This window comes from Dermochelys coriacea, chromosome 26, assembly GCF_009764565.3.
Source record: "Dermochelys coriacea isolate rDerCor1 chromosome 26, rDerCor1.pri.v4, whole genome shotgun sequence".
Taxonomy (NCBI): domain Eukaryota; kingdom Metazoa; phylum Chordata; order Testudines; family Dermochelyidae; genus Dermochelys; species Dermochelys coriacea.
In genome coordinates this window covers 13,899,444-13,926,404 of record NC_050093.1, presented here as the reverse complement: position 1 = coordinate 13,926,404, position 26,961 = coordinate 13,899,444, and the positions used below count along the sequence as shown (strand labels likewise).

At 55.3% G+C, this 26,961-nt stretch overlaps 1 protein-coding gene across 1 annotated transcript; it reads left to right on the top strand.

Moving 5' to 3' along the window:
- Positions 1-16,729: 16,729 nt before the first annotated feature.
- CAPG (capping actin protein, gelsolin like) lies at positions 16,730-26,957 on the top strand. The gene is made up of 10 exons (XM_038384691.2): positions 16,730-16,834; positions 18,247-18,281; positions 18,501-18,673; positions 19,775-19,929; positions 20,171-20,338; positions 20,857-21,006; positions 24,227-24,319; positions 24,627-24,759; positions 26,315-26,403; positions 26,780-26,957. The coding sequence occupies exons 2-10, from the start codon at positions 18,259-18,261 to the stop codon at positions 26,843-26,845; spliced, it is 1,050 nt and encodes a 349-aa protein (XP_038240619.1). The 5' UTR covers positions 16,730-16,834; positions 18,247-18,258; the 3' UTR covers positions 26,846-26,957.
- Positions 26,958-26,961: the final 4 nt, after the last annotated feature.

Sequence of the window (26,961 nt, the reverse complement as noted above, 5' to 3'; positions counted from 1 at the left end):
TGTTTTTGCTGATACAGACTGTTACGGGGTCCGGACTCACCCGGTGGCGCCTCCTGCTGGTCAGCTGCGGGAATTAGCACATCAGCCTCTAGCACGCCCTCTGCCATCTGGTGACCCGCCTTACCACTGGCCTCAGTCCCTCCCAGTACCTAATAGGCCCTAATCTAGGCTTCGCAGCCTGGGGGTTTCCAGGCCGGAGCTCCCCTGCTCTCCTGGCCTTTCCCCCCAGCCCTGCTCCAATCTAGGTATCCCCTCAGGTCCCTGCAGCCAGGCCCTTCCCTCTCTGAACGCAGAGACTGGGTAAGCTTCAGCTGAGCAGCCCCTTTACAGGCCCAGCTGCGGCCATTTCCCCCATCAGACCAGCTTCTCTTGCCCTCAGCCCTGGCTCTCTCCCTGGGCTGGCTTTTAAGCCCCGCAGGGCAGGAGCGGGTAACCGCCCCGCTACACAGACTAACACGGCTACCACTCTGAAACATTCTGTGGCTTCACCCAGAGCTGAACTGGGGGCAAAGCCCATGAATGATCCTGGAAAGACACTGGGAATGACATGCCAACCGCTCACCTCCTGACATGGGTGTATTCAGGTTTAAAAGCTAGCCGCAAGTGGAGATCGGAAACCCCCAACCTCTGCCTCTGAGCGGGTCTGTGGCCATAGAACTGGTCTAAGGCCCAGGAGACCTGCCTCCAGTTCCTTCTTCTCTGAATTTAGCCTCCCGGCTCCCGTGGGGGCTGTTAGGAGTTACGTGGGAGGCAGCATGGCCTACTGGATAGAGCACTGGCCTGGGTTCTGTTCCTGACTCTGCTGCTGGGTGACCTTGGGCAAGCCATTTTGCCTCCCTGTGCCTCAATTTCCCCATCTGTACAATGGGGATAACAATAGTATCCTCCTTTGTAAAGCGCTTTGAGATCTCTTGATGAGAGGAGCAAGGTGGTGTTATAGCTATGGACAGGTGGGGAAACTGAGGCACAGAGCGGGGACTTGACCTGGCCAGAGTCATCCAGCAGGCCCGTGGCAGAGCCAGCAAACCCAGTCATCCTGTGCTTTGCTCACAGCTGCTCCTAATGGAGATCTGAGTAAACAAGGGGCTCTGATTAAAACCACATTTCTGCAGACAGTGATGTAACTTTTGGCCTCCCAATCACTTGAAATACCAGCTTCTGCGTTTCCTTGGTCACCACCGGTTTGAGCAGGGGGACGGGGCAGGGAGGAAAGGGGAGAGTTCAAGCGACAGCCTTCACCTAGGGGTCAGCTGTCATGGGGACTTGGCCCTGAACTTGGCTTCAGACTCAGGTGCGTTCCAAGGGACGCCGAGGATATGTCTATGCTGCAGTCAGAAGGGGTGATGGCAGCTTATGTAGACACACCTGAGCTAGCTTTAATCTAAACCTGAGTGCCTCCTGCTGCTGGGTTTGAGGATTGGCAGGTTCCTAGCCGGAGAATGACTCCGCGTGATGGTCCCAAGAGGCAGGGGGGAAGTGGGAAACAAGCCGGGTTCAAGGGGTGGCAGGTGGGCATCTGACCTGGACTGCATGTTGACCCAAGAATAATGAGGAGGAGCCAGGTGCCCTGGGGGAGGAGCTATGAGCACCAGGGAGGAGCCAGGGGTGCTGGGGGAGGAGCCAGGTGCCCCAGGGGAGGGGCCATCCTGGAAGATGTGAGAAAGAGGAATGGTTTTTGGAGGGAAGGAAAGTGTTAATAACCAGGTGCCAGTTTCTCCAGCTGCTCCATGGGGACGCTGGTCCTGCCTGCACAAACAGCAATTAGCGCGTTGGCTCCCCTCCCCACCTGATCTGCAGTCCCGATGGGAGCCGTGCCCGGGCCACGCTCTGTGCCAGCTCATTGCTCCATGGACCCCGCTGGCCACGGAGAGGAGCTGGGGTCACGTCCAAACATGCTTCTCATCAGGGAATGGAAAATGTCGGGAGTGGAATCAGGTCCCTGCAGGGGCTGCAGCAGCCTGGACTCCATGCCAAGTGCCCAGCTGGCTCCGGGAGGGCCACGGGGCAGAGCTGACGCAGCTCAGAAAGCAGCATGGAAGCACTGGTCCTGCTGGGGCCAGGGGGCCACAGTGCACGGGCTCCCTTTGCATCCAGTGCGGGGAGCCCCGGTAGGAAGGAAGCGTGATTCACCCCGGCTCCTGCTTCCCTTGTCTCTCACGTCCTGCATGAGGCTGGGCTCGGGCACTGAGAACAGAGGCCCTCCTTGCCCTCCCATCTGCTCAAGGATGACACCGTTCCGGGGGCTCATGCCAGAGCCTCGCGGGGGACGGGGGGCAGGGAGGGGCATTTCTCTGGGTCTCACTCAGTGGGGTGGCCCCTGGCCACCTGCAGCTCGCTCCGGCCCACTGGTCAGAGGCAGGTCAGAGCCCAGTGACAGGGTGTGGCTAATGGGACTAGGTCTCAGCTTGGCTTTCGGAGGAGAGGACGCCCCTGTGCCATAAGCCGTGCCAATGTCTCTGGAGGCCTTCTGCACCCCAGATCCCTGCATGGCTGACTCTGCACCCGGGATCCCCCCCACCGGGCCCTTCCACACCCTGGATCCCCCAGGGGCTGCTCTGCACCCCAAATCTCTGTGGGCTGATCCACACGCCAAATCCCCACAAGAGTCACTGCACCCTGGATCACTCTGCACTTCAGACCCCCAGGCTGTTCCACTTTCTGGATCCACCATGGATTGCTCTGTGCCCCGCACCCTCCCCACGGGCCACTCCATAACCCGGATTCCCCCACAGGCTGCGCCCCTGACTAGTCTCCCTCCGGCCACTCTGCCCCCCCTTCCCCCCCGTGCACCCCTGCCACTTGGCCAGCCACCCAGTCCCTCCAGCCTTGATCACAGGCCTCTGCCTGGGGTCTCTCCGACACCCAGACCAGGCCGGTGCAGTGGGCTCTGCAGCAGCGGTTTCTCCAGCCAGCCCCTCTGGGGCAGCAGCTGGAAGCGCTTGGAGCAGGGGCCAGGCCCAACTTCTCCTTTGACTAAGAGCCGAGGCATTTGCTGGGGCCACCCAGAGCCTGGCGCTGGGCCGGGGTTTGGCAGGTGAGGCCTGGCTGGCTGAGGCGCCTCCTTTCTGGGGGTTGGAGGACACTTAGGGCCTGGAGGAGCCAGTCACCCTGCACCCCTCCCTGGGTCTGGGGGAGTAAATAACCCCCCAAACGTACTGGGCCTGGGGTGTGGAGGTGAATCCTCCCTAACCCAGTGCAGGGGGGCGAGGCGTGGCTTGGATACAGCCAGTGCTGTTCACGTGCCCTGCCCCGGCCACAGGGCACGGACCCCACTGTCACCGAGCCGGATGGCTGTGACGGGAGCAGGACACTGCCTGCCCCAGGCATGGCCCCCCTGGCACATCTCCCGGGACACCGACTCCCAGCCTGTTACCCCTGCCCGGCAATGGGACCCTGCAGCCCCCCTGCCTTCGGTCCCCAGGGCCAGCACTGATCCCCCCCAAGCTACCCCAGAGCATAAGCACAGCCTCTCCCACACACCACCTGAAGGGGGAAATGTTTGGGGTTCTCTCTTCAAGGGGCCACATGGTGCATCACAGCAAGCACCTTACACAGGCTTCGGTCACTCACTTTATTTACTTGAATACACGGATCTGTACAAGAACAACCACCCCTACTTGCATTTCCCTGCCTCGGTTTCCCTCCCACTCCAGGGCGCACTCTGGGCTGGGGGTCAGGGTCCTGTGGGGCCATCCAGGAGCCTTCTGTCGCAGCCTGTGGCTTGGGTCCTGGAACATGGAGCTTTCTCCCCCAGCTTTCCTTCCACGAACTTGGCCCACCACTTCCCTTCCCACCCACCCCAGTGACTCTGCATTTCCCCAGACCACCCAGCCAATAGGGCTTTCAAGCCCATTGTCAACACCATGGTGTCTCCTTAAAGTTGATTTCAGAGTAGCAGCCGTGTTAGTCTGTATTCGCAAAAAGAAAAAGGAGGACTTGTGGCACCTTAGAGACTAACAAATTTATTTGAGCTTAAGCTTTTGTGAGCTACAGATGCATCCAATGAAGTGAGCTGTAGCTCACGAAAGCTTATGCTCAAATAAATTTTTTAGTCTCTAAGATGCCACAAGTCCTCCTTTTCTTTTTCCTTAAAGTTGGTTCGACACAGCTCTGTCAGTCGGCGTGAACAGCCCCGGAGCTACACCCTCGGCGAAGCAACAGCTATGTCAGCACAAGAATGCTTCCATGGACGGAGCTACCATGGTTCTGGGCAGTGGTGTTCCTCTACCGGTGGAAACCCCCTTCCGTCACGGCAGGTTGCCTCCACGCTAGAGGGTTACGTTGGCACAGCCCGGGCAGCACCGGTGGTGCAGATGTACCCTTTGGGCTGCTGCTCGGGGCTTTCCCACTCACTCCACCTCCCCAGTCCTTTCCATAGCTTCTCCCCTTGCCCCAAGGTGCTTTACCCTGAGCTTGAAAGTCCCTGCGAGAAAGTCCCTGGTCTCGCAGGCCCCTGCCAGCCATGACGAATACATGGTGACTTTGGGACCTCATGATACAGTAATTTTCACAGCCACCACTTCACAGCCTCCACCAGGAGTCATGAGCTGCACAGACATATTCCCCAATCATCACAGTCGCTGTAGCGGGGTCGTCTCCTCCAGAGCGGCCGGGGGAGGCCCTGCAGCAGCCCTGCCTTGGGGGTTTCCCCATCTCTCCCGGAGATTTGCATGGCTCAACCCTTGGTCCCGGTCATTCTCAGAGTTCAGCCCCCTTCCGGCCCCTGCTGGGCTCTACCCGCAGCTCTCCCCACCAGATGGGAGCCCAAGTGCAACAGAAATCAAGGAGTCTTCACCCCAGCCTGCAGCTGGGTCCAGAAACCTCCTCCCTGAGCATCTTCCCTCTTCCTGCTCTTCTCCAGCAGCAACCCCCAGGCTTTTCCTGGGTTCTGACCTCCTGTCTCAGACCCACCACTCTGGAGTCCTCTCCTCCCCGGCTAGCACAGGGTCCCTGCTTGCTCCCTTCTACAACCATCTGCCACCACCCATCTGCTTTCTCCCCTGGCCTCTGGGCTAGATAAAGGAGTGGGCTGGGTCACATGATCCACCAGTCACATGACCTTAATTTTCCCCACCTGGGGAGGTGAGCTAATCGTGCCGCAGGAGGGGCTGGGGCCATCTCCCCGGAAAGGGGCCAGACACCCTGTGACGGTCACTCTCAGGCAATAAAATGGGGGGGGGCAGCGTGAGCCCCAAGGATGATCCCCGAGTCTGGGGGATTCTACCCGACACCATGAAAAGGGGGGAGGGAGCAAAAGCTGCTGCCCTCACACCAGGGATCAGTGATGCACTGACCCTGGGTGTCTGTGCCAATGTCCTGTGCCAGGTGTCTGGCTGGGATGTGCCACACCGACCACCGACGTCACATCCAATGTGGCAAAGGCTGACCCGCCCTCCCCGTCTGTCCTTCCCCATCACATTTTGGCACCAGCTTTGCGGTGCCAGCGCTGAGCATAGGGTGCCACGAGGCACTGATCGGGGGTGAGTGTGGGGGCCTGAACGCCACGCTCCCAAAGTCACACGCAGGGCTCCCTGCAGCCACGTGCTCAGGGAGCTAGCGTAGCCAGGCCCGCTTGGCACAGGAATGAAGCAGAGGAGGAGATGAATCATCCTCAGCATCTGGGAACGCCAGCTCTGAAGAAGAGCTCTTTGTGGCTCAAAAGCTCGTCTCTCTCACCAGCCGAAGTCGGTCCAATAAAAGATATTACCTCACCCATGTTGTCTCAGGAACATCTAGAGACAACAGATAAATCCCTCTGTGAATTGCCAGTGGGGCTTGCATCTAATGCAACAACTCTGTGCTCTGTTGCCTAAACCCTCCCGTCTCTGGCAGTGGGCCTCTGCACCTGGAGAGCCATCCATTGTGCATCACGCTTTGCAGGCGTTGGAGAGACGAGAACTCATCTTAGAACTCACCGCGTCTAACCCGCTGCCTTGTGGTTCTCTGTGACACAGCAGAGGGAACCGGTGCATGAGTTCTACAAAAGTTGTCCCCTGCCCTGGAGGTTTCTCCAGCCAGAAGCACCCTTCCCACACTGGTGCACAGGGTCGGTTAAACCCCAGGGAATTAATGAAAATTATGCAACATTACATGCGTATTCATTTATGGTTTAAATACAGAATGTAGCCTTGCTAGAGAGACATGGAGGCCAGCTTCCATGAATTTTGTATTCGTATTGCCCATTTTATCAACGCGCTCAGTTAACGAAAAACTGGACACCAAACTGACCCAGCATGTGGGGTTTGTAAACCTAAAGAATAGGTTTTAAATAATGACTACTGAAATTCAGGCTGCTTTTTATAATGAATTAGGGCCCCAAAACATACTTCTTCAACCACAAAGCTGGTCTCTTCAAAGTCCAAGATTGAAATAAAAAAAAGAAAATGAAACAAAGGACCATTGTAAATTCTTGTGCTGTACAAATATATGCAAGGTAATTGCACAGCTATAGCGTGTCTTTCTTTCATACCAGAGATGGAAACACCAGCAGAAAATAATACCTTTGTTTTAAACAACTGAAATGCAGAAAGTGGAAACCAAATAGAAAGAGGGAGGGAGGACAATTTTGTTTTTCATATCACGTATTTTTAAATTCCAAGATTAAACTAACGCCAGCTCCTCCAGTTTACCTTCTGAAAGAGAACATCTTCAACCTTGAGAAGCTTTTGGCCGACATCCTCTGAAACCTGAGCATGAGTCTCAAGATTTAGAAAACGCTCTTCAATTTCTCAAAAGCAAAGAGAATGTGTGGTCTCTGGCTTGCGACATACCCATTCGTTCAAGGATTGGCTTGCAGATCTCAGCAATAAAATGCACCACAATCTTCAGTATTAAACACCGGGCCTCATCTGACATTATTAGTCTGCAGAAGAGAAGATTAGTCTACAGAAGAGAAGAATGAGGTGGGATTTGATAGCTGCTTTCAACTACCTGAAGGGGGGTTTCAAAGAGGATGGATCTAGACTGTTCTCAGTGGTGGCAGATGACAGAACGAGGAGTAATGGTCTCAAAAGTTGCAGTGGAGGAGGTTTAGGTTGGATATTAGGAAAAACTTTTTCACTAGGAGGGTGGTTAAGCACTGGAATGTGTTACCTAGGGAGGTGGTGGAATCTCCTTCCTTAGAGGTTTTTAAGGCCCCGCTTGACAAAGCCCTGGCTGGGATTGGTTGGGGGATTGGTCCTGCTTTGAGCAGGGGGTTGGACCAGATGACCTCCTGAGGTCCCTTCCAACCCTGATCTTCTATGATTCTATGACAATGTTCTTTTAAGCTCCTGCAACCTGGAGGGCGCTGAGTGGCCATAAACACATATTTCTTCTTCAACAATGCTGTGATAATATTCAGAGTCGTTTTGCGCAGTAATGAGCAGCAAAAAAGAGAGACGTGCCGTTTAGCTGCTACTGGCTCTGGGGCCATTGTCCTGGGAACGTTTTTCCTGAGATAATTTAAGTACCTCGTTTTCTTGCCCTCTGAAGCACAGAACGTGTGACAATGCACAGAACATGTGACAATGCATTGACATCCTCAAAACTTTCTCCCACCTTTGTAAAGCGCTTTGAGATCTCTTGATGAGAGGAGCAAAGTGGTGTTATAGCTATTGATTATGTGGGCAAGGCATGTAACATGGATGCTACAGGAAAACAGTCCAGACAGTCCAGAATTGAAAGCTTTTTTCACGTACGTTGTATGTTACCACATTGCGGTAAGCAATTGTGTACCGTTTGAACAACAGCTTGAGATGCAGAGCTGTGATTTGTTTGCTGGATGACGTGCATGTCAGCAAGATAAAAGCACACCTTTCCGGGGCTGTCTTTCACCAATGGTGCAAGCCATGCAATGCAATTGTGAAGTGTGTAACAGCCTTCATCAAAATGAAGACCTCCTCCATTTTGTCCTTAAGTTTATGTTGCTCACTGCTGCAGACATCTGTGGCTGGTAACTTCCTGGAATTGCACCACCATTCTTGACTTGCATGTTAAGAAACTGTCATAACAAAGGACAGTTTATTTTAGACGGTGGTCTATTTTCACTGATCCAAGTTCCGATCCAATTATAGATAACATTCAACCGCTGTTGTTGTGCAATAGTTGTTGTGTTGAAACAGGGTGAAATTGTGTGCTGTGTTTTATGAGATTCTCCTTGCAAATCTTACTTTCTTGTTAAAGGTTTCTGTGATTTGTTCAGATGGTTTGCAACAGCCAATCTCCACTCATGGTCAAGAACAATGTTACACATTTTGCAAAAGTGTTTTCCTCTGTCTTCAAATACTTCTTCAGGAAAATTTTTTGCTCTGTCCTTTGCTGATATATTTGCAAAATGAGAACTTTCTTGTGGCATTTTTTGTCAAAACTGTTTAATGCTACCTCTATCATAGAATATCAGGGTTGGAAGGGACCTCAGGAGGTCATCTAGTCCAACCCCCTGCTCAAAGCAGGACCAACACCAACTAAATCATCCCAGCCAGGGCTTTGTCAAGCCTGACCTTAAAAACCTCTAAGGATGGAGATTCCACCCCCTCCCTAAGTAACCCATTCCAGTGCTTCCCCACCCTCCTAGTGAAATACTGTTTCCTAATATCCAGTCTAGACCTCCTCCACTGCAACTTGAGACCATTGCTCCTCGTTCTGTCATCTGCCACCACTGAGAACAGCCGAGCTCCATCCTCTTTGAAAGCCCCTTCAGGTAGTTGAAGGCTGCTATCAAATCCCGCCTCACTCTTCTCTTCTGCAGACCAAATAACCCCAGTTCCCTCAGCCTCTCCTCGTAAGTCATGTGTCCCGGCCCCCTGATCATTTTTGTTGATTTATCCTGCACATGATCTGTCGTTTTACTATTATCCTTTTGGTTAACGGTCATATTACACAATATTACAAGCCTATGCCTAGTGAAACATGTTATGCAGCTGCATAATTGTATCATTCTCTGGGGTGTCATGGGGATGTGCTAAACAACATTGTCTTCTCGATCTGCGTCCGTGGCTTGTATCACGGATTCATATGTTCTAAGGCCAGAAGGGACCATTGTGATCACCTAGTCTGACCTCCTGTACAACACAGGCCAGAAAACTTCTTGAACAAAATTCCCAGAGTACCCAATTTTGATTTAAAAGTTCAGTGATGGAGAATCCACCACGACCCTTGCTAAATTGTTTCAAATGGTTAATTACACTCACTGGTAAAAATGCATGCCTTATTTCCGTTCTGAATTTGTCTAGCTTCAATTTCCGGCCATTGGATGGTGTTCGACCTTCCTCTGGTAGATTGAAGAGGCCATTATTAAATATGTGTTCCCTATGTAGGTACTGACAGACTGGGATCAAGTCACCCCTTAGCCTTCTACCACTGTGCCCAGGAAATTTACATGGCAGGTTTATTCTGCCGCAGGCACCATCGACGGGTCTGTTGTTGACACAGAGCTAGGCAAACATCAGTCCACACTGGGTATGGTGGCTCTGCTGGATGCAGGTGGGACGTTCTCATGCCAAGCCCATCGCTCCTCCTTCCCATGGAGTGGTCTGAGCTAGAAGCTGAAGATTCTAAGTCTGATCCTGGGGTGATCTGATCCTGGGGTGATCGCTGTAGTGGATAGTCTGTGAGTAAGGGGTTGGGTCACTCTTGACTAGGGCGTTAAAGCTAAGAGACCCCAGACACTCCAACATAAGCACCTAAGCACTAAGTGTGGCTAACGGAACAAGACACCCATAGGTGCCTTGATAGATAGATAGATAGATAGATAGATAGATAGATAGATAGATAGATAGATTAGATGTGTAATAGGAGAAAACTCTGAATTGTATTTGTTTAATTGCAGCAGCTGTACTTTGCATCAGTCTCACAAAACCTGTTTCTCTCTCCTGTTCACATCCTCCAGGCTCCAGCACGTCAAGTTTCTTTTCCATTGTAGTTACTCGTATTTATTTGGCAAAATTACAGAACTTAATCCAACAAAGCAGCTCGCTCATCTTTTCCCATAATATGATGTTTGGGTCAAAAATCAGGTTTCTTTTCCACAGCCAGGCCACCAAACCCAGCACGCTTTTGTGTGGAGAATTTTCACAGTGAGGCTAATTAACCGTTAGAACAACTCACCCAGGGACATGGCGGATTTCTCCATTGCGAAGAGTCACTTGAATGTCTCTTTCGAAGAGGTCATCTCCAGCTCAGGCTGCAGGAATCACTGAGCAAGGTTCTCCAGCCTGTGCTACGCAGGAGATCAGACTAGATGATCACAATGGTCCTTTCTGGGCTTGGAAGCTGTGGAACTGTGACAACTCCATCCTCTGGACACAAGCCCTGGCAACGTGAATGTAGGCCCAGACCCTCCTCACGTCCATTGAACACAATGGAGAGCTCTTTCTGTCTCTGTCCTTTTTGCAGTAAGGTTCTCCTGCGTCCTGTGGCCCCTGCATCCTGCTGCACAAACAACACCCCAGAGTCGGGCCGTCCTGCCGTCCAACTGGCTCTGAATTTGCAAAGGAAGTGAGGAAGGGCCAGAGAACGTTCCCGCGCTGAGCCCAAACGTGGGCCAGGGACATGGGCCTTGCTGCACGTCCCGCTCTTGCTGAGGAATCTTTCCCCTGCCGTGATTTCTCAGTGCCCCATGGGATCCGGCAGTGTGCACAGAGGGGGCTGGGTGTGAGCAGCCACCCAGCACCCCATCTTGGGCTCTGGGACAAGGAACAGAACAAGCGTGGGGGACCAGCCAGCTGCAGTGTTACAGACAGGGAAACTCCCTATGCAAATGCAGACAGAGTCAGGAGGAAACCAACTGACCATGAACGCTGAGCCACAAAGGAGAAACCAGCAATGCATCCCCTGGAGCCCCTCCAACCTTTCCCCCCAGAACCTCCCCATCCCCCTCCTATCCCACCACACAGCCTCCCTGGTCCCCGCAACCCTCCCCCCAAAGCTCCCCCAACCTCCCAGAGCCTCCCCATTCCCCCATCCCTCCCTCCATCCTCCCAGAGACTTCCTGATTCCCCCACCTTCCCCCAGAACTTCCCCCATCCCACCCCCAGAGCCTCCCCATCCCCCTCCTATCCCACACCAGAGACACCCTGATCCCCCCAACCATCATCCCCAGAGCCTCTCCATCCCCCCAGAGACTCCCTGATCCTCATACCGTCGCCCAGAACTTCCCCCATCCCACTCCCAGAGCCTCTCCATCCTCCTCCTATCCCCCAGAGACTCCCTGATCCCCCCCCACCATCTCCCTAGAGACTCCCTGATCCCCACTCTGTCCTCCCCAGAGCCTCCCCATCCCCTCCTATCCCACCCCCGAGACTCCCTGATCCCCCTAACCCTCCCCCATCCCGCCCCCACCCATCCCCAGCCCATTTGCAGTCCATCCCCTGATGCCAGCACAGCTGGCCTGGGGCCTGTGGCTGCTCCCTGGCTCTGCCCCACACCTGTCTGTGCGGGGAGGGCGACACCCTGTGGTCCTGGCGGGGAAGCGTCAGCCTCATTGCTCTGGGCTCCCTTTTGCAGGGGCGCTCATGGTACCGGTGCCTCCGTCCAGCTGGGAGGCCTGCTAGGGGCAGGAGGGATGTTCCAGTCTGGGCCCATGGGCGCAGGGGGTGCTGGCGTTCGAGGCTTGAGACAGGGAGCGGGGGGGAGACAGCTGGGGTGGGTCGTTAGTGGGTTACAGATCGTTGTACTCCGGTGTCAGTGCTCAGGCCCTGAGTTTGAGCATCTAGCAAAGTTATGAATGGCAGCTCCCAGGTTTGCCTTGAGAAAGCCTGGTGCGGGTTTCCCTTGAGGCTGGGGGCCAAGAGGCAAGCTGTAGGGCGATCGCTTTGTGACGAGTCGGACATGGTGTTCTGCTCACTTGCTTTAGCGCCGCTTCCCTCTCCCTTTTGCTGCCCTGTAGAGTCCCCCTCCCTCCAAGCTGATTCAGCCCTTCACGGATGTGATGAAGCAGGACCGTTCTTAATGTTTTCTCTGAATACTGTAGGGGTGCCTCAGTTTCCCCTGTGCATTTCTTAAGTCTCTAGGTGGTGGGATAAGGGGGTGTAATTGTTGCAGAGCAAAGGGCCAGGTACATAAATGGCCGACACTCTGTCTCCTGGCAACTGATGGCCTGGCACTTCCCCCCTGCAAGGTGAGAACTAAAGGGTTGGAGAACAAAGGAATCCGGTGACCTCCTGGCCCGGGAAAGGGTCAAAGCCCAGAGAAGTGGGGGGCTGGAGAGAGTTTCAGTTTGGGGCTGGCTGGGGACGAGGAGTGAAGTGCAGATGGGGTTGCCTGGCTCACTGCCCCCCAAAATGGACCCAGCTGAGGGGTCCTGTTCTCTGCACCTACAAGCTCTGGTTTAGACCATGTTCCTGTTGTCTAATAAACCTTCTGTTTTACTGGCTGGCTGAGAGTCACGTCTGACTGCGGAGTTGGGGTGCAGGACCCTCTGGCTTCCCCAGGACCCTGCCTGGGCGGACTCGCTGTGGGAAGCGCACGGAGGGGCAGAGGATGCCGAATGCTCCGAGGTCAGACCCAGGAAGGTGGCAGTTGTGTGAGCTGCTTGCCCTGCAGACAGGCTGCTCCCAGAGAGGAGGCCCCCCCAGAGTCCTGCCTGGCTTTGTAGGGAGCAGCTCCAGAGCATCGCCCAGGGACTCCGTGACAGTTTATTTACAGACAGTTTCCAGATCCCCCCCAACTATGTACTCAGCTCTTGCTCCAGCCAGTGTTTGCCAAAGCCGGGGCACAGCCCCAGGGCGAGAGCTCAGCACTAGCTTGGGGGGGGGAGGCACAGACATTCCCGTCCACTGTTCCCCAGAATCTCAGCTTACATTTCAAAACCCTCCGTCTGGAGCTGTGTGAGGCTGATGACGAGGCACCTGCCGGAGTCTGCAAAGAGCCTGAGACAAGAACGAGGGGGGGCTTGCCTTCCTCTGTGGCATGGGCATGGTTTGCCTGCCGGGATCATCCAGACATGTCTCCCCTGAGCAGTTCCTTCAGCTCCGGGGCAGCTGGTCTCTGCCTGCAGTATGCAACTCCAGTGCACTGAAAAGATTTCGTCTAACGAGAGACTTTGGGCTCAGTACGGGTGTAGCTGAAGGACTTGGGCTGAGATGCTCTAATGGGTCCGGGGGGGCTTAAACCCTGTGAGACTGTCCCGTTCCTTGCAGCAGGGGCTGAGTGAGATGACCAGATGGAGGAGGTATTTTTGAAAGGCAGCTGTGAGGAAGGGTTGAGGGGCAGCCAAAGGCCTATGCACGCTGGGAGGGAGACAGTTCAAAAACAAAAATGCATCCGATGAAGTGAGCTGTAGCTCACGAAAGCTTATGCTCAAATAAATGTGTTAGTCCCTAAGGTGCCACAAGACCTCCTTTTCTTTTTGCGGATACAGACTAACACGGCTGCTACTCTGAAACAGTACAAACACCGAGGCCCTTGGCTATGAAAGAACTGGCTGTGGCCAGAGTAGTCTTGCCCTGCTGGACAGGGTTACGCTTGGATCGGCGTCCCCTCGTCCCTCATTAATGGACCAGTTTTCTCTGCAATGCACCATTCACCCCTCACCCCCACCAGGGAGGCAGCGGCGCTAATGCAAATGAGCATGGCTTTATGGAGAATGGGGATTGTTAAATAAACATGTGGTCGTTCTTTGATGAGATCACAAGACGGCTGATAACGGTAACTGTGTTGACATAAATACTTAGATATGTTAGTTTTACTTAGATTTACTTTGTTTCTTTGGGGGCGAGGATGGTCTTGTTGGTCTGTGTTTGTACAGCGCCTGGCACAATGGGGTCCTGGTCCGTGACTGGGGGATCCAAGGTGCTACCATACTGTAAACAGTAAATAATAATGTACTTGGATTTCTGTAAGGGATCAGTGCTGCATAGAGTGACCAGACAGCAAGTGTAAAAAATCAGAACAGGGGGTGGGGGGTAATAGGTGCCTGTATAAGAAAAAGACCCAAAAATTGGGACTGTCCCTATAGAATTGGGACATCTGGTCACCCTAATGCTGATCAATGTTCTGATCAAAAAGTAGCATAATGCCGAATCATCATGGGATCTAATCAGTGAGGTGAAAACTGGCTAACTGCTAGAGCGCAACATGGAACGGTTAATGGGGAATCGTTACCCCAAAAGGTGTTTCTAGGGGGGGTTCTTCGGAGATCTGTTCTTGGGCCAATGCAGTTCCATATCTTTATCAATAATCTGCAAGGAAATATGCAGTCATTGTTGGTGACATTTGCAGATGACACAGACTGATGGGGAGATAAATAATGGACCTGAATCCCCCACTGGGGTTCACTTTGACTAGCTCCATCAAGGTGGGCTCCACTCCGGCGCCTTGTCTCCACTAGGATTTTGCATCGAGTTCATTATCTCGGTGTAAAAAACACCTTTTCTGAAGTGAAGCCATAGCCACAGCCTCTCTGTTTAGACCCAGCAGGGCCGGTGCTCTGCGTAGGGCCTTTATTGCTGGGATCACAAAGCTACTTTGCTCAGCACTCAGGGAGCTCTAGCCTGATGCACGTCTGGTAGCACTGATTACCCAGCAGATAGCTTATCTGGAGAGTTAACCTCCCCCACCAGCACAGCCTCTGGTTTCAAAACTGCGTCATTTCCATCCCTTCTCCCCAGTGGGGGCTGGGTGGCCAGTGCCCGTGGCCCGCTCTCCTTTGCTGTTCACTCCTCGGATCCTCCTCCCCTGAGAGAAGGGAGCCTCTCGCTCTTTGGGATTCAGTTCCAGTTCCCTGGCACGGTCACCGCCACAGACATTTAGACCCAGTCCCACTCCTCCCCTCCCCGCCCCCTATTAACTCCTCTATCGTCTCTGCTGACCATCCCGCCGGATCGGGATCGTGGTCCTGTGCCCAAGGCCACAGTCTCCTTCATTTACTAAACCTCCTTCCTCGTGTGGCTTGTTTCCCTGCTCTTTGCACGTGTGCCCAGCACATAGACACCCCTCTCCAGCTCCATCTGCTTTGGCAGAACTCCATCTTCTGCCCTACCAGGTGCTGCAGCAGAGATGGGGGTGATGACAGGTGACAGGGCTGGGGTAGCAGGGGGCTGCAGGTCGGGAGTGAGGGACACCGGCAGCGCTGGGGGGGGCAGGTGTTAGGGGGCTTATTCCTTCACCTGCTTACTTCCCTGATCCTTCTTGCGTGAACAGAGAGCACCAATACCCAAAGTCCAAAGGTGCAAACAATTTGATGTTTATTGGGGTGAACTTCCAGCAAGCATGATTCCAGTTTCCTTCCTTAGTGTCCCCCTTCCCAGCTCTGACACCACAGAGCCTTAACTGTGGCCCTGTTCCCATTCCTGCCCTTAGCCAAACATGATTCCAATTTCCCCGTCCCCATTCCCTGTTCCCATTTCCCCCCCACCTTCCTGATTGACTGCAGACTATATAATGACAGGTTTCAGAGTAGCAGCCGTGTTAGTCTGTATTCGCAAAAAGAAAAGGGGTACTTGTGGCACCTTAGAGACTAATAAATTTATTAGAGCATAAGCTTTCGTGAGCTACAGCTCACTTCATCGGATGCAGCGAGCTGTAGCTCACGAAAGCTTATGCTCAAATAAATTTGTTAGTCTCTAAGGTGCCACAAGTACTCCTTTTCTTTTTGCAGACTATATAGTAAAACTTGAGTTCCACTTAGCTATACCTTAACCAAACATTTTACTGAAATGTAACTAACCAATCCTAACATATTGTAACAAGATTATGTAACCAATTATATCCCACCACCTTAATTAGTTTACACCCAGCAAAATTAATTATACAGCAGACAGGAACAATCAGAGATTGTTCAGACAAAGATTATGCAGACAAACAATGGGGAAATGGGGACTACAGTGATAGAACAGGTTTCAGAGTAGCAGCCATGTTAGTCTGTATTCGCAAAAAGAAAAGGAGTACTTGTGGCACCTTAGAGACTAACAAATTTATTAGAGCATAAGCTTTCGTGAGCTACAGCTCACTTCATCGGATGCGTGAGCTGTTTTTTCCACCAAATGCATCCGATGAAGTGAGCTGTAGCTCACGAAAGCTTATGCTCTAATAAATTTGTTAGTCTCTAAGGTGCCACAAGTACTCCTTTTCTTTTTGCGAATACAGACTAACACGGCTGCTACTCTGAAACAACAGAAATGAGGATTTCACATCCCAGCTATTGATAAGTGAGTTCTTGCCAGACAGGATGCTATCAAACTAAGTTTCCTTTTACATCTTCTAGGCACGTCCCTTTCTCTGGAGGCGATAGGACAGGATTGTATCCTAACAGCCCAATAGCACTTGATTTCAGTGTGACTAGTTTGGGATGTGAGGAGGTGACCGGTCGCTTCTCAGCTTATGGCTGCCCCTGCTGCTTAGCCAGAGATCTTAGCCGAAGAACAGGGCCCCAGATTGTCACAGTGAGAAAAGGCCCTTATACAGGCAGACTGATTTTGATTCTTTCTTTTATTCCTCTAGAACTAGCCAAGTGATAAGGATACACCTACATTCTTAGAGTTTGGCCTTTGCAGACAGGCCTGAATGTCTATAGCCTAACAGCAGGACTGGGGTAGCAGGGGGCTGCAGGTCGGGAGTGAGGGGCACCGGCAGAGCTGTGGGGAGCCCAGGGCTGGGGTAGCAGGAGGCTGCGAGTCAGGAGTGAGGGGCGCCGCAGAGCTGGGGGGAGCCCGGGGCTGGGCTGGCAGGGGGCTGCGGGTCAGGAGTCGGACGAGTCCCTGGCCCAGAAGCGCCTGATTCTCCTTCTCCCCGGCAGCCACCGAGAAGCGAGGGGCTGGAGAGGAACAGGGTGTGGGCGAGGGATGGCCCCTCCCAGGAAATCTGATTTTAAACTCTACAGCGAAAGGTTTTGCCGTAGAGGCTGACGACTCGCCCGGTGAGTAACTTCGCTCCTCCGCTGCCTCTTCCTGTTTGCCGCAGGCCTCGTTAGGCAGTAAGGGAGCGTGAGGGGGGTGAACCCTCCTCGCCCAGTGCTGTGTGCAGGGCAGGGGATCAGGGCTGGCTTTTCCGGCAGAGGCACAATAAAGTGTTTCCTGGCAGCCTGGCTTGCTCGTTCAGCCAGCTGGCTCTAGCTGAATCGCCGGGCAGACGCCTCTCCGGGGTGTGTCCCATCCTGTCACTTACAGGGAGCTCAGCACTGGAGCCCGACTCCCCCAGGCTGGGCAGGATCGGGGCAAGCGTCCCCAGCTGGGCCTTGTCCCAGTCAGGAAGGACTCGAGTTGCCAGTGTGGGTTGGCCGTGTGGGGGTTTAACCCATGACATAATCCTGGAGGGCCGGCAGCGCTAGCGGGGACGGGAAGTCGGTCCCCAGACAGTTCTACCGTGTGCTGAGGCTGGCGACAAGGGGGACGCACCCAGGTTTGGGGGCAGTTGGCCTGGCTTGCAATGAGGGCAGGATCCATCACTGCCAGGGGGGCACTGTCAGGCGGGCGGCTGGGCCAGGGCTCCGGGGCTCGGCAGCCCCGTTGTCAGCAATGCAGCGGTTTGCACCGCGGGTCAGGCTGCACCACCTCAGCAGATGAGCAGGGATTTCATGGTGAGCCTGGCATCCGCGCCCTCCGGGTGGCTGCAGACAGCCACTGGCTCCCAGGCTGTGCAGCTCGGGGAGGGGCATAAAGCCAAGGGCCCCGGGTTCGAGTCCAGCTCAGCAGGGAGCCAAAGCTTCTGTGCAATGGGCGGGCGGGGATCGGCTGGGCCAGGCAGAGGGCACCAGGAGGCAGGGGTGCTGGTGGGAGCGGGAGTGGGGAGCCGACTCTGGGGCTGGCAGCCGGCCCCTCTCGGCAGGACGGCAAACGGCTGGGAGATGAACAAGCCTTTGGAGCGGAGCTGGGCAGCGGCTGGGGCGGGCAGGGAGGCAGATGAGAAACGCGACACATGATTGACCACAGTGGGCTGTGAAGTAACAGGGAGTGGGAGCCTGGAAGGATGTCAGAGCCCCCAGGGAATGACACCCAGCACACCCGGCCCTGCCTTGCCAGAGCCAGCACTGGGGGGGGGGGGGGCGGGGCTGCTTTCTCTGGGCCAGCGCCCACCCCGACGTGGGGGTCCCTGCACCCACATGCCCAGCCCCACCTCCTCCTTCCTCTGCCCGGCTGGGGATGACTCAGCAGCAGCCAAACCGGTTCTGATACCGTCTCGGTGAGCAGGGCGGGAGAGGCCCCCAGCCCCGCCACGGGGCAGGAGCCCTCACCCGCTGGCATGACGGGCACCTCCTGGCCAGGGAGTCAGGCTGTGCCCGGCCCTCTGTCCACCCAGCCCTAATGCTAACCAGCTCTTCTCTCTCCCCAGGGCCCTGACACTATGTACACGGCGATCCCCAAAAGGTACCTAGCCAGTTGCCCTGAGTCCCCCCAACCCCACACCCTGGATTTACTCCTAACTCCTGCCCTACACCCCTCCTCATCTGGATTTTTCCCAACCCCTCGTGTTACCCCCTATCCCCTTCCTATGTATCCATCCCAATCTGGATTTACCCCCATCCTGTCCCTACCACGCTAAGCCCCCCCTTCCGGATTCACCCCAGCCCCTTTTCGCTCCAGCAGCGGCTCCCCCTTCGATGCCTCGGTGAACCAGCCAGGCCTGCACATCTGGCGGGTGGAGAAGATGAAGCCGGTGCCGGTGCCGGCAGAGTCCAAGGGCATCTTCTACTCGGGGGACTCCTACCTGGTCCTGCACAACGGGCCGGAGGAGCAAGCCAACCTGCACATCTGGATCGGTAAGGGCCGGCTCTCCGGCATGGCGGCGCGAGCCCCCAGCCAGCCCTGTGGGCTGAGGCAGCCTGGAGGGGAGAAGCGGCGTGCTGGGGCCATGGCCCAGCTGAGGGTGCCAGGGCCCGGAGCTGCCCTTCTGGGCTGGCAGGGGAGTGAGAGCCCAGCCAGGGCCAAGCTCGGGCTCTGCTCCCTGCCCTACCCACACTCCCAGGTGTGGCAGTGCCAGCCCCCCTCCCCCACGGGGGCTCCTGTTACAGGGTGAGGGGACTTCAGGCTCCTCGGGCTCCCTGCTGAGCACATCAGCCCAGGCCCCCTGGCCACCCTGGAGGGCTCCCAGCCCACGGCGCAGCCAGTCCTGGTGCCAAGGGGCACCGGCAGGGTTGCCAATGTTCTAATCGCAGAAAACCGAACACCCCTGCCCCACCCCGAGGCCCCGCCCCTTTTATGAGGCCCCGCCCCCTCTCACTCCATCCCCCCTCCCTCCGTCACTCGCTCTCACCCACCCTCACTTGCTCCCTCATTTTCACCAGGCTGGGGCAGGGGGTTGGGGTGCACGAGGGGGTGGGGGTGAAAACTCTGGGAGGGAGTTTGTATGCTGGAGGGGACTCCAGGCTGGGCAGGGGGTTGGGGTGCGGGAGGAGGTTCGGGGTGCAGGCTCCGGGTTGTGCTGACCTCAGGTGGCTCCCGGGAAGCATCGACATGTCACTCCAGCTCCTAGGTGGAGGGGTGGCCAGGGGGCTCTGCATGCTGCCCCCAGCCCTGCAGTTTCCATTGGCTGCAGTTCCCAGCCAGTGGGAGCTGCAGAGCTGGTGCTCGGGGCAGGGACAGTGCATGGAGCCCCCCTGGCCGCCCCTCCGCCTAGGAGCCAAGGGACATGTCACTGCTTCCCAGGAGCTGTGTGGAGCCAGGCAGGGAGCCTGCCAGCCCCTTGCCAACCGGACTTTTAACAGCCCAGTCAGCGGTGCTGACTGGAGCCACCAGGGTCCCTTTTCGACGGGGTGTTCTGGTCAAAAACCGGAACCCTGGCAACCCTCGGCACCATGCCCGGGGCCCCTGCCAGCCGGGTGACAGCTCAGTTGTTGCTCTTTGTCCCTCACCGCGCCCAGGCCAGAGCTCCTCGCGGGATGAGCAGGGTGCCTGCGCTGTGCTCTCCACCCACCTCAACACCCTGCTGGGCGAGCGGCCCGTCCAGCACCGCGAGGTGCAGGGCAACGAGTCCGACGTCTTCATGGAGTACTTCCCCCACGGCATCAAGTACCAGGTACCGTCCCCAACTGCCCCCCACCCCGGCCTGCCCCATCTGACCCCTCACCATCACCCCAGGCCTGCCTTCCTTCCCGACCTTGACCCCTCAACCTGCTCCCTCTGCCAGGGGTCAGCCCCTGCCTCCCCTCCTCACCCCACAATCCTGGTCTACTCCGTCTGCCCCCCACCTTCCCAGCTAGTCCCTGTGCTCCCCGCCCGGCTCGTGTTCAGGGCCCCACTCTGTCTCTGCCCCTCAGGAGGGCGGGGTGGAGTCCGCCTTTCACAAAACCCAGTCCAGCCAGGGCTCTGGGCCCATCCGCAAACTCTACCAAGTGAAGGGCAAGAAAAACATCCGGGCCACCGAGCGGGAGCTGAGCTGGGCCAGCTACAACACCGGGGACTGCTTCATCCTGGACCTGGGCGACGTAAGACCACACTGGGGGCAGGGGCCGGGAAGACACAGGCCTGGCTATGAATGGAGGCATATGTCTGTATTCACAGCCGGGTGTATTGGCCAAGGCGGGCGGTGGGTGCATTAGCACCCAGGGGTGGAGGGGGATCAGCCAGGGCGAGTAGCAAGTGCGTTAGCACCCAGGGGTGGAAGGGGATTGGCCAGGGTGAGTGGAGGGTGCATTAGCACCTGGGGGTGGAGGGGGATCAGTCAGGGTAGGTGGCAGGTGCATTAGCACCCAGGGGTGGAGGGGAATCGGCCAGGGTGAGTGGAGGGTGCATTAGCACCTGGGGGTGGAGGGAATCAGCCAGGGCAGGTGGCGGGTGCATTAGCCCCAGGGGTGGAGACTGACTGGCCGGTGTGTGGGGGCTGGGTGCGCATGGGGCAGGCAGGCAGAGGCGCTGGCAGGTGGCGGCATTGGCATTGCTAGGTGGGTAGGCAGGGAGGTTGGCAGGCAGGTGGATTTCCAGGTGTGCCTCTCTCTCCTTTCAGACTATCTACATGTGGTGCGGTGAGACATCCAACATCCTGGAGCGCAACAAGGCCCGGGACCTGGCGCTGGCCATCCGGGACAGCGAGCGGCAGGGCAAGGCCCAGGTGGAAATTGTGTCCGACGGGGAGGAGCCGCCCGAGATGATCCAGGTCTGGCCGTGCAGGGGCTGGAAGCGGGATTGTTGTTGCTCTGGTCCTTCCAGGGCAGATCCAGGGAGGGCTCGGATTGGGGAGGGGACAGGGGATGAAGCCGGGGTTTGGGGGGCAGGTCACCAGGTGAAGCCTAGCTTGGGGGCAGAGGGAGTGGGCTGGAGAAATATGGTGGCTGCCAGGGATTTCCCTACACCCCCACTATGGGGGTGTTTACCCGCCCTGAATTTCCCTAACACATCCCCCCCAGTTTTGTGAACTAGTTATATGCAGTGTTGCCAATTTAGTGATTGTTGGAATTGAAATTGAAACACTAATACACACTTTAAAAGCATATACAGTGTATGATAAAATATGTGTATCTGAAAAAGTATCACAGATCTGAAAAGTATGAACATGGACTAGCTTCCTTATACAGCTGTTGTTTTTATGACCATGTCAGTGCATTCATAATTGCACTGTACATAATTGCAGGGCCAACCTAATAATTTCAAATGATGATTTGTGAACAAAGTCTAAATGAGCTCTCCCTGACAGCTAGTGATGGGCTGGGGGGAAAGGCTTCAGGTCCAGATTGTATTTACATTCACACCTAATCTACCTAGGTATCCAGCAAACAGAGCTGTATTGCCCAAGTGATAGATTTTGGCTGGGGTTGGGTTACAAATCACTTGAATGCGGGGCTGGGGGGGGGGTAAAGAAATGTTGTTATTCTTATTGTAGGAATAAAGGGCAGTAGAACTGTGCTTAGCCTCTGCTGATTAAAGACATCAAGAGAGAGGGTGGGGGCAGGTGTTTTGCTTGATGTCACAAGTATGATTTGACCTGCCCCTCTCCACTGTTTAAAGACAGCTGATTAGGCTCCATAGATAGTCTTTTGTTCTGTAAAGTGACCACTGCACCTGAAATCAGTGAGAATCAGGTCTAAGTGCTCAGACCTGCTGTGGGACAGTGTTTCTGTGGCAGAGATGGCCCAGCCTGCACTAGCAGCGAGGTTCCCCCACTGAGAGCTCAGCTGAAATCACTGGACCCTCAAGAGACCCACTCGCAGAGGTCATAGCAGCAGGTGGCAGCAGAAGGTGACAGTGCAGGGCCATTGGCAACAGAGCGCTGGAGTGAACGGTGGCACAACGAACAACAGTGGCCAGAGCGAACAGTGAGCAGCTGGAGGAACGAGCAAGGTGCCTTCTTGCCGCCCACCTGAGAGGTGAACTTGTGTGAAAGCACCTCTGAACTCTGAGTCTCCACTGGGTCTCCACCAAGGACAACACCGGTGAGTGTTAATGAGGCTGTTAAGAATGCTGGAGACACAACACACTTCATGCAAACAAACACGGTTGTGGCATCATACTGTCTATTAAGCAAGCGATACCACACACTACAAACTGGAGGCCAATGTTAAGTGCATTGTCACTTGTTCATCCTGAAGTTGAACACTGGTTCCGAACAAGACCAGCAAATGCTCACCATCTTTCTCCAACAAACTCAACTGACTGTCTAGACGCATGTGGTTCAACTGTTGAAAAAGTGAAGAACTCTCTCACCACATTAAAAAAATTTGCATACATGGCTGATGAATGCACCGATGCAAATCGGCATCAAGTATTAAGTCATTGCGTACGTTATCTTGATGTCAGTGGTAGGCCAGTAGATGCATTTCTAGATGTTCAAGTTATAGAAAACAGATTGGCTGCATCTGTGACAACCCACATCTTAGAAGAGTTAAATGCTTGTCAATGGGACCCCAAACAGATGGCTGCTTGTGCATTTAATGGAGCTGCAAACGTCTCTGGAAGACATGGTGGAGCACAAGCTTTGCTCAGAGAAAAGCATAACCCTAGTCTCTCCTATACATACTGCAGAGGCCATCTACTCCAACTAGTGCTAGTATGAGCTGCAGAGTCTTCAAAAGACATTTAAAAAGCTATACATTTAATGTCTTCATTATATTCTTTTTTCAGCAAGAGTCCAAAAAGACTGAATGTCTTGGAAAATATAGAAGATGCCCTGGGACTGAAGTTCAAATTACTTCAACCTGGGAAAACCCTCTGGCTTTCTCATGAGCGATCCTTGGCTGATGTCTTAAAATTACTCCAGCTGTTATTACTGGCTTTGGAAAGTATCTACCAAGATGGAATGGATCTAAGTAGTGAGGCTGGTGGATTACTTTTGCTACTACGTTCAGAGAAGACTATTGCTGTTCTCTCTCTTGTAAGTCTACTGTTGAAACCACTTGGGTCATTAAACAATGCCATCCAGGCATCTGCTACAACAGTAGTAGATCTTTGTCCAGCAAGAGAAGCTACATTTGGATCAATCAGAGAGCTAGCCATTGAAAAAGTACTGGAAAAAGCAAAGACTTCAGTCCGGAAGTTGACTAATGAAGGCGTTTATATTGAATCCTTAAGTGAAGAGGACAAGAAGTGTTTGTTAAAACAATTGAAAAAGTACACAGACTTGATTCTTAAAAATCTACAACAGCGACTTCTAGATTCTACTCACCCTCTAGTAGTTTTTACAGATCCCTGTCTTATAAAACACCGACAGCTGAGTGGAGCGAGGCACTACCAGCAAGGGGGCTGCCATGTACTCAGGACAGAATAGAGAATTTGAACACAGAGTGGAATATCATACAACGAATGAATGAAGATTTGACTTCAACTTCTTTTTTTACCATCACAAGTGGCTTGACCCGATCTTTGTGCTCTGTTTCCTGGGCTGAGAGAAGTAGGAATTCATCTCTTGCTACTCCTAGTCACAAAGGCTACAGTCAAGCGTTCTTTTTCATCATTGAACAGAATTTTGTTTTTTTGAAAGAAGATGCCTTCTGCCTGATCATAGGAACGAACTAATGAGCATATCAGTTGAAGGAATGGAAATACCCAACCCACGAGAAGCCACCAAAGATGAACGCAGTGCATTCAAGAAGTTCATTAACAAAGTTGTGCAAAATTATAACAAGAAACCAAGAAGGAGGTAGACATTGTGCTTCATCGAAGGCTTGAGTAGCCAATTTTTATTAGATTTTAAAATCATCACACAAATTAAATGGTCATGAAACATTTTTCAGTTTTTACTATGGTGCCATACAGCCCACCTTCACCCTCACGGTCTCATTGGCCCTGACCCCCACCCTGTAAATTTGAAACCCCCCCTAATTTAAATTCCTGGGGAAAACACTGGGGCGGCGCTGGCTCTGACAGATTTCCCCTTTCCCTAGGTGCTGGGTCCCAAGCCCGCTCTGAGGCAGGGCAGTCCCGAGGAGGACGCCACGGCGGATCAGAAGAACGCAGGGGCGGCTGCTCTCTATAAGGCAAGGGCTCCCCACCCTATCTCCGGAGCTCCCGCCCCACCATGGCCTGGGCGCAGCGGGGCACTGGGGAGCAGGGCTAGGGTTGAAGTTGGAGGGGGCTGGGGCTGCAGGCTGGGAAGCACGGTTGGGGCTGAAGTGGGGGGGCCTGGGGCTGTGGAGCAGGGCTAGGGGCTGCCGGCTGGGGGGGTTGTGGAGCAGACTGGGGAACAGGGCTGAGTGCTGGGTGAGGGGCTGGGCGCCCCGGGGTGGGTTCGGCAGCCTAGGGGGAAAGCCGCTGAAGAGATCCGCCTCTCCTTGTCCCCGGCAGGTGTCGGACGCAACGGGGAAGATGAACCTAACCAAGGTGTCCGGGAGCAGCCCCTTCAGCCAGGGCCTGCTCTGCACCGACGACTGCTTCGTCCTGGACAACGGCCAGTGCGGCAAGATCTACGTGTGGAAAGGTATCGGGTATGGCCGCCCGCAAGGGGCCAGCTGGCTCTGCAGGGGGGCAGAGACACACGGCCGAGGGCCCGGGCGGTACCAACGAGCCTCCTGTGTGGGGTGCCCCCAGCCCCACCTCCCCTCCCGTTCACCCCACCCCCAGCCCCACTCCCACCCGCCATGCCCCCAGCCCCACCTCCCCTCCCATTCACCCACCCGCCATGCTCCCAAGCCCCACCCCCCTCATGTTCACCCCACCCCCAGCCCCACCCCCCTTCCCCTTTGCAGGACACCCCTGTACCAAGCAGCAGCAGCTTTCAGGGTACACACAGCTGGCTTTAATGCACTGTGGCAGCTGGCACCAGGCAGGGGAGCTCCCAGCCGCCTGCTGGGCAGAGAACGGGTGCCACTGCGTGAACTTACCCAGCCGTCCCGTCCCACCCGCAGGGAGCCAGGTGGCCGAACCCCTCACAAGTCAGTCTCTTGGGGGTTCCCCTGTCTCTAGGAAGGTTTGAGCCGGGATTTCCCTGCCACTCGCCCTTCCTGTCCTGCCCATTAGCTGCCTGCTGAGCCCTCACCCAGAGCTAGTGTAACCCCTCTGCTGCCTTCCCCCCCAAGGTGTAGCCCGCGCCCACCGCCAACAGCCCAGGCTTTCAAAAGCCTCCTTGGGGTCCCATCTGGAGCTGCCTTTCAAGGGGTCTGGATTTCCAGTCAGCCTAAAAATGTGGAGCGGGTACAGAGCCAAGTGTAGCCCCCCCCGGCTAGCCTAGATCCCCTAAGGGATTTAGGCACCTAACTCACTGAAGTCAATGGGAGTTAGGTGCTGGGATGCCATTCAGGATCTGGGTCTAATTGCTCTGGAAAATGGTGGCCATTCTCGTGATTCAGCCATGGCACCGGCCCATCGGGAGGGTCACTGTCTCGGGCATCACTGGGTAGCTTTCGGCTCTTGGCGGGCACTCCCTGCATAAGGCCATGCGGCAGCCCGGTGCACTACAGTCAGCGCTGTGGGAACGTCCACACAAGGGCATTTCCTGCTCTCTCTGTGCCCCGAGCTCTGCCCCCGTGGCTGGCGGGGCTGAACCCCCTACTGGCCAGAGCTCACGGCCCGGTGCGGGGGGCACGGATGGAGGCACCGCGGCTGTGTTTTCACTGCCCGGCCACCCTCCTCCCTTCCCCTGCCCTCTGCCTGCATGGGCGTTTCCCACTAGTGGCCCCCCGCCCACTTGGGCTTCTTGCTTCAGCTGAGCAGCCCAGCTGCGGTTTGAGCCCCTCGGCTGAGTCCCCAGCAAGGGAGCCAGGGTGATCTGCACACAGGGATCCTGCCGGCCCTGGCCTCGCCCTGCTCCCTCCCCCAGGAGCTCCTTCCCAGCTGCCCTGTTCTTCTCCATCCCAGGCCCTTCCGGCTCCCTGCCGTCTGCGTCTGCCCCACGGTCACTCTGCCCAGGGTTAGCACCGGACCCTGGGCACCTCCCCGAGCGCCAGGGGTGCTCAGGGGAGCACGCAGCCCTGTCCCCGCAGACTTGTCCCCTCTGTGCGGGGGATCGGCTGCCCTGACCCTTCCCTCCCTCCCAGGTCGCAAAGCCAACCAGCAGGAACGGGAGGCAGCCCTGAAAACGGCTGAGGATTTCATCTCCTGTATGAAGTACTCCCCGAAGACTCAGGTGAGTGAGCGCTGGGCCCCAGTGGGCTCCTTGGTGGGGGGGGGGAGGGAAATGGGGAGGTGATGGGGGGCTCCCTGCCAGTAGGGTGACCAGACAGCAAGTGTGAAAAATCAGGACAGAGTGTGTGTGTGTGTGTGTGGGGCGGGGGGATAATAGGTGCCTATATCAGAAAAAGCCCTGAATATCGGGACTGTCCCTATAAAATCAGGACATCTTTGGGCCAGGCTCTCCAGCCTGGCCTGGCTTCCCCCCACAGAGAGCACAGAGGTGGTGGCCAGGGCCCTTCACCCCAAGGCAGATCTCTCCTTCCATGCATGGGGGGAGTCTCTGGGACCCCACCATGCCCCCAACCTCATGCTACCTCTGTCGGCTGCAGGTGGAGATCCTGCCCCAGGGCCGTGAGAGTCCCCTCTTCAAGCAGTTCTTTGCAAGCTGGAAGTGAACCCAGAGCCTGCCCCAAGGCCACCGGATGCTGCTTCATCTATGAGCCTGCCCTCCGCTCTGTAGCCACCGAGCATCTCATTAAAGGACCCGCACGGGGCCCCATCTGCCTCCTCT